Raw genomic sequence first — 7491 nt, 5'->3', positions numbered from 1 at the left:
CTCGTGCTCTCTTCCCCCAGCTAGCTGTCTCTCTCGCTCTCTCGCTCTCGTGCTCTCTTCCCCCAGCTAGCTGTCTCTCTCGCTCTCTCGCTCTCTCGCTCGCTCTCTGTCCCCAGCTAGGTTTCTTTAGTGACACTTTTCCATCTGATTCTGCCAGGAAGCCTTCAAAGCCTTGTCCCTTCAGCCAAAACTGGAGGATTTCTCTGTTTAAAATAAGTGATTTGCCTCCTTTGGAGGAACTACTAACCCAGAGAGAAGAAACATTCCCTACAGATGTGTCTTCCTTATATGTGGCCAGCCTATGTGTCTAAAGACTTGRATTCCAAATTTGACCCATCAAATTAACTTGAGGTAGCTCAGGTATTCTTCTTAATTCTAAAAGGAGCCTTTCATCATCTTCACTCATGTAAAGACTTTATAACATCTGTGAAGTGTTAATAAATGGAATTTGATGTTAAAATTAAGTGAGATTTGCAATTAATGTGAAAGGCTAAAATCCCTTTAAACTCTGAAGATGACTTTCTTGTTATATTTGCACTGTATGTTATAGCAGGCTCTGTCAGAGGCAATGGAAGGAAAATTCTGGAACAGACAAGACTTTCATCTGGTTTCCAGAGCAGGAAATTATTCTTTATAAAGCTGTAGTTAAAGTATTGAGCTCTATGGAAAGAGATTCATTTCCTTTCATACCCTTAGGAGAGGTTCAGCTGTTGATACGCTTAGGTTTACACTTCAGCTTGTTAGAGCACTGGTTGATGGAAGAACAAGAATAAATAAGAAGAGGTAATGCTGGATGAAGTTATGGGATAGAATGCAGGTATTATCCGTAGACTACCTGACTTCTCCTCCTCAGCTGGAGAGACGCTAGTTTTCACGTTGTTCTTGTCGTGATGTGCGTTCAGGAAAGATGCTGCCTAGGCAATAGTCTCTTCCTCTTGTCTTGCAACCTGTGGTATATATTGTGATGAATGCTTTTGGATAAGAGCCTTGAAAGTGTCTGCCTGAACGTAGCATAAGACACGATTTTTCAAAGGCACGAATCCAAAAGTTTTATTTAAGCCTCTAAGTGGGATTTGTGTTCGTGATTTCACCATATTTGTGTATGAAATAACTCTTACTGTTCTTCTTTGCTTGTGCTTTTTCTGGAAATGGAAAGACAGTTGGTCAAGGGTGTTCAGCCTTTTCCCCCATGCGTTTTTCTAGGCTAAGCCTTTCTAGGCCATTTCTGTGGCACTGGGAAGCTCTTCTGGGCCTTGGCCTAAATGATAGTGTCCTGAATTATCAGAATGAATAAATGAGTCGCTTGCTTCAAGCAATTAAGAGAAGTGCCAAGTTCACAGTGAAAAATACTGATGTAGTGACAGCTTTTATTTTTTGTAAACATTTAAAACTGGCACCAGGAGACGCAGTCAGGATTGCTTTTTGTCTCTTCTGTACAAACATAAAAGATGAAGTCACTGCCTTCTGGGCCTTCAATCCAGGAAAAACAGGAAGCATAAGGGTGAAAACTGAGTACTGTGCACAGCTATGCTTTGCAGTAGATAGTCAATTGAAATCAAGTTCTGACTGTGTCCTGGTGTTCGATGTTATATAAGTTCTAAAAAAGGAACATTAATTTGGTTTTTGTACCAGTTTTTGTTCAGTAGCCTTTTTGGGGAGCGGGGAGCATCTGGGCTCTGTCTCTGGGTAGCTTTCACCACAGGATTTCACTTCCTCCAAGCAGTCCAGGACAGACAGTTATCTTTGGAGGGCTCATCATATGTGCGTCTAGACAGTTTCAGACTCAGACCAGAGGGTATAGGGGGAGACAGTCTTGTGAGTCTGAAAGGGATGTGAATCTGAAAGCTTATCCAAGAAGAAAACTGACAGCCTACGTTTCCCTACTGTAGTAGCTTCTCTTCTGTAACTACTGAGCATAAGTTTCCCTTTTTGGATATTGCTTTCATTTCCTGTTTTGACCTCTTACCACTAGTCTCTACGTTTGAACAAGAGTTGCCTGCAATCGCGCGCTTTAATTCTTCAGCAACCTCGGAAAAGAATGAATTTGCAAGAGCAATGTTCTCCTACTGCCCTTACTGGAAGTGTTTAAGACTGCTGGTTGTGGGTGGGAATGAAGTTGCCTGTTCACACTGAAATACTATGCAGCTGGTTCTCCATGTAAGCTTCTCGCTGTCCTCGAAGCTCTTTGCTGTGGATTTTGTTCAGCACAGGCTAGCTATGAATTGTGGCATGGGCTTGCTTTTTTGAAGTGACATGCAGTTCTGATATCAGAGATCTTCCAGTCCATTACAGTTCTTAACTTGTCTTCTGAAATGTCTTTTCCAGAGGTGATTAAAAATGTAGGCTGTTTTGAGCCCCTTCTCCCTTTTTTTTTTGTATGCATGTGTTTGTGTGTCACTTAGAACCAGAGCCTTCTGCACTTACCTCTTGTATTTTATTCACAGTGGAGTTTAAATGGCTAGGTTTGTTATGCCTTCTCCTTGGCCATGTTGGTTGTGTCAGTTCTAGGAAAGCTTCTGTGTCTAAGAGAATAAATAACGTGTACTTCTGTTTACCATAATCTTAAATGTTCATTCTAAGTATTTTTTGCTGACTTAATCTAAAGTTTTACAGGCCTGATTCTGCCCATCACTGGGACAGGACTAGACTTGCTTCGCCTGCCCTGCAAAGAGTAAAAATCAGATTAAGGTCCCATAAATCTGGATATACTGCAAAGACTCATTAACTCATTTAGCCTTTCTTAAGCCTCTCTCAATGGCTGGCAATTATTAATCAGTAGTCTAATTTTTCAGAGTTTTATTAGAATGAACATGGACTGATTTAAGATGTTGGGTAGACTAAAGCCGAACCATGAAACATGCAAGCCAAGCTACCAAAAAAAGTCTCATTGTGGGCAGGAATAAGTCATTTGATGCTGACCGTACAAGATGACTCTTCCTAAAAATAAGCATCTTGAATTTCAGTTAACTAGTTTGCCTAATTGGCTACTTGATATTCAGCCAGTTAGTCAGCTTGTTCTTACCTGTGAAAACTTTAGTGCCTTTGGAAACAGCAACCCATAATCATGGGTTGGAGATGCTGCTTTTTGCACGCCTTTGCCTTGATCTGCTCTTCCCCTTCGTTTGGGGGCCTTTGCAACTCTTAAAGCCCTTGCTTTTCTGTTGCTGAAACATCCTGCTTTGATAGCCTCTTCCTTATGTTAAACGGCGTTGCTTTTCTTTTTACCCTCCTACCCCTTTCTGTAGTCTGACATCAGGGATTAGAATCGCATTGTAACACCCTTGCCTAGGTTTAAAATTTGCTGCGAGCTGGTAAGTTTATGGCAGGTTTAAATTGCTTACCTTCATGTAACTAGAAGTATTAGCAACAGTAAATGAAGTCCCAGATCTCGTACTTCTGGCTTCATGCAGTAGTTAAAAGCTGGCAAATAAAAAGTCTCCACTCTTGTGCCTATAAAAAGGTCTCCTGTTTATGTGATGGCAACAACCATCAGTTATTCAGTCTTCTACCTTGACTGTGAGCCAGTACATTGTAGAATAACTTATCTCCTTGCTATAATTTTGGAACTTCTAAGTGTGTTTTTGTTACTTTTTTAAAATGGAATTTCTGAAAGTGGGGAGCTAATGGTATTTGGCTGCTAGAGCTGAGTACAGCCAGGCTGCATGCTGTGTAAGCATCACTTAGGTTTACCGCTACTCTTGGAGCTGTAGCACCACCTGCTATTCTTGCTGTAGGTTTTGCAAGTACAAATGGAATTATCTGTTATGGTGTAGTGGTTTGTAAATTATCTGTGGCAGTCTAGTTTTAAACCATTAAACTTGTGCTGTCTGTGCCTAAAATTAAATATAAACTGAGAACCTCAGAGTAGAGAGATTAGGCTATAAATACAATGTCATCTTGTTCCAAGGAAAAAGAAGCCATCTTAAAAATAGGTGTGGACCCAGCAGTCCTTTCCTCTTCTGTCTTCAGGGACAGAAGCATTTTTAATGTTGAAAAGGTAAATTAAAATAATGGATTATCTGATGCAGAGCCCACAGATACTTGGAACTGTGATCAATAGTGGGTGTTTTAGTGGTAGGGTTTTTTGTTTGTTTAAACAAAATATTCTATCACATTAAGGATCAGACATAAGCACTCAAGGGAGTAAGTTTTGGGGAGTGGTTTGCCAAATGTTCTTGGGAATATGTCATAGCAACAGTACTAATAACTTTGGATTTGAGCAACGACATTCCCACTTAAATTCATAAGGAGAAAAGTTTGCCTGACCTTTAAAGAATGTGTTGTGCTTAATAAACTTTCAGTGGACTTGCCAACTTGGTAACAACTACTGGTCAAAGACCTCAGTACTAGCTGTCTGTAGTGTTCAGTGTGAGTTAAGGTGAATCAGGTGGACTCTGTTCTCAGTTTCCTCATTAGACTGGTAAATCTGAGTGAATCAGATATACATTGAGGTTGTTTTTGCCTGCCTTCAATAAAAGGCACAAAGAGCCCACTGGTGAAGTCCAGGCTGAAAGAGCTCTTTAGAGCAGTGTATGTGTTGAAGGTTTTGCAAAGCTGTATATAGGCTGTGTGGGTGTTTGTATGGGACATTTCCACTGAATGAGGGTGGGAATTAGAGCTGGTAAGCTGGTAAGGTGATGCTCTTGCTTAGGAGTAAATAGTAATTACTGAATTTGTGGCCTCGCAGTTGCTCGAGATGAGTTGAAGCAAGTTACCAACTGACTGCAAAGTTATTGCAAAAACCTGAAAAATATTGTGTGACACACAGAACGGGAAGGGAGTGTTGGCTGGGGAGAGGGGAAGAAAGTCCCCTTCTCTCCCTTGCAGTGGCAGCCCTCAGTTAAGATTGACTTGAGCCTATGGTGTAATCCAAGTTAAGTCTCACACTGACATGTGATGTTTATTTGGTGCCAGGAGCAAATCTCTCCATGGTAGTAAGTGGTTTTGTCCATCTGAGAACTTTAAATTGGCAGTTGGCATGGCTAACTGCTGGCAAGAGAAGTACTGTTCCCCTTTCATAGCAAATTTTGACAACGAGACTAATTTTTAGCAAAGCGTGTATCGTATTTTCTTGAAGGCTGAAGTGATCTGTCTCATTCATGGTTGTTCTTTTGTTCATTTTCCTAACCATGTTCAGTGTTTGTAAACAAGTTATAAATACTTGCATGGAAGGTGTTAGAGGAGCATAAATGTGTTGCTTTGAAAAATGTGGATGTTTTTATGATTGATGTTAAAGTACATCATGTTCTTGCTTTGTACTGTTTCACAATTACAGCTTTGTCTTGAATGTAGTTTGTGCCCATCTATGTTAATCTAAGCRTATAAATTTTCTGCAGCATGACTCTTGTGCTATTTAGGATAGTTAAGGTTTCTCTCTGAAAAGATCTTAATTTATCTTGGTGGCGGTGCAGTGCATACTGGCTTAGATTTCTGCTATTCTCTTATCCACAGCAATTGGAGCAGATCCAGAAGGAGCTAAGTGTGCTGGAAGAGGATATTAAGCGAGTAGAGGTGAGGTACCCAGATGTTGTTCCAACTCCGGCAATTTTTCATTTCCATCAAGCTGTCTGCCTTGCTGTGGGGCTGTTGTGTTAAATTTATGGGATTTGCTTTGGTAATGGGAAAATGAACAGGTGATGGTTGGTCTTTAATTTGTTCATTTAGTTGATGTGTGCAAGTTGCAGGTTGGTAAGAGAGGGCTTCATTGAAACCTAGCTTTTAAATAATCATATTTTTCAATTTCTTTGTTGGTAGCAAGTACTTTGGTATAATTGCTTGGAATCAACAGCCAGTATATTGATCATAATTTACTGTTTTTGTGTTGCATTATTCTCTAACCACTTGCACAGCCTGTTTAAGACTTACCAACGTGTCACTCTTAAAACAGAGATATATCGAGTGCAGAAGAGAGCAGTAAGGCAGAGACTGGGTAGGAACAGCACCGACTCGTGCTGTGTATCAAAATGGAAACAATCTGCTACTTCCTGATGCAACTCTGTCTTAGCGATAGGGATCTCATCAGATTTTCGCTAAGAATTATTCTCTAAGTATTTTTAAACCCATCAACTCAATCCTTCTGTCCTTATTCAGTCCTTAAATTCCTCCTTGTTTTTTTCTTTGTGTTCTGATCCAGAAGTAAGAAACTGATGTTTCAGAACTGCATCGGATTCTGCCACCTTTCAGAATAGTTTTCTTAAAGCTCCTTGGGAATCAGCTTGCATTGCACACAAGCCTGACTTCTAGATTTCTTCATTTACCTCCAATTTGTGTGCTGATGCATTATCAAAATATAAATAGAACTGACAACTGCAGGAACTTCCCTTCAGCTGGTAGCTACGCAAATTGTCACTTGATAGATAAAAGAAGGTTTCAGACTGCCTTTCCTGAATTTTTCTCAGCTTCTTGGGAAATAATACACCTTAACATGTTTTCTTGAGATTTGTAAAACAGGACTCCTTTAGATCTAGGAGAAGCTATTTCCAAAGCTGTGGGATCCCTTGGAGAATATCTAGCGACTTGCTTTTCTGCTCTTCAATCGGGCAGTTCAGCTGACTGTAGCTGGGGTACATATCTAGTGTGTGGTAGTGACCTTTCCTTTGACCTCTAAAGCCAGGGATCTCTCTGTTACAAATACCTTACTTTCTAACTAACAGCTAATGGGCACCTAGTGGGAATTTAAAAGCACCAGTAATGTTGTCCTGGAGCACTTTGCCCCCCTAACTAATGAGCTGCAGCATCCTGCATAGCTTCAATTTCTAAAATAGATTAAAGATATGATCTCATACCGGGCACACTGCAGCGATTTAGTCTGAAAATGACAAAGACGAGTTTGTTAACTGCAAAGCTTGTCTCTTGTGCACCTGCCCTGCGGAAGACTGATAGATGCTCTTTTAAGTCTAGCACATGATACTGTCTTCAGCCTGTTTTCTTGTGGCTTTGTATTTTTGCCTTGACCCGTATCCCACATTCCTTTACAGCTGCAAAGTCTGTTAGATAAAAGTTTGCATGTATCTCAGAAATGTGGTTACAGCTTGCTTGTCCTGCCATGTTTGAGGGAGGAGTTCAAATTCCTGGTTCTAGTTTAGAGACAATTGGATGTTAAATCCATTGGGTTTTTGGAATATAAACTCCAGAACTCTCTTTTGGGGCAAAAAGCACTGATTGCAGGATTTCAGAAACCCAGTTGGGATGAGAATTAAAAGAAAAAAAAATCAGGTAGAGAAAAGACTTCTAAGTGGGAGTTGAATACATGTAGATAGGCTTGCTTATGTTCTTGAAAAAAAAAAAAAAATTACTGTGTAAATACTGTTATTAAAAGGCACCTACTGCTCATGTTTTGTCAGGTTTGTTCTATCTTGGCTTTCTCTTTCAGGAGATGAGTGGCTTGTACTCCCCGGTCAGTGAGGACAGTACGGTGCCCCAGTTTGAAGCTCCCTCACCTTCGCACAGGTACAGAGCTTGCAACTGCTCAGAACTTGGCTTTCAGACTGT

General features: G+C 40.5%; 1 protein-coding gene across 4 annotated transcripts in view; it reads left to right on the top strand.

Moving 5' to 3' along the window:
- Positions 1-7491, top strand: part of COP1 (COP1, E3 ubiquitin ligase) — a 130432-nt gene that overhangs the window by 15143 nt on the left and 107798 nt on the right. For all 4 annotated transcript variants that reach the window (XM_026084630.1, XM_026084627.1, XM_026084628.1 and 1 more), the window contains exons 6-7: positions 5452-5511; positions 7373-7449. In XM_026084630.1, coding sequence (XP_025940415.1) covers positions 5452-5511; positions 7373-7449 — 137 coding nt within the window. The remainder of the gene's footprint in view (positions 1-5451; positions 5512-7372; positions 7450-7491) is intronic.

This window comes from Apteryx rowi, unplaced genomic scaffold (assembly GCF_003343035.1).
Source record: "Apteryx rowi isolate R43461 unplaced genomic scaffold, aptRow1 scaffold_65, whole genome shotgun sequence".
Taxonomy (NCBI): domain Eukaryota; kingdom Metazoa; phylum Chordata; class Aves; order Apterygiformes; family Apterygidae; genus Apteryx; species Apteryx rowi.
The sequence above is the reverse complement of the archived record's forward strand: the minus strand, read 5'-3'. Positions and strand labels throughout refer to the sequence as shown.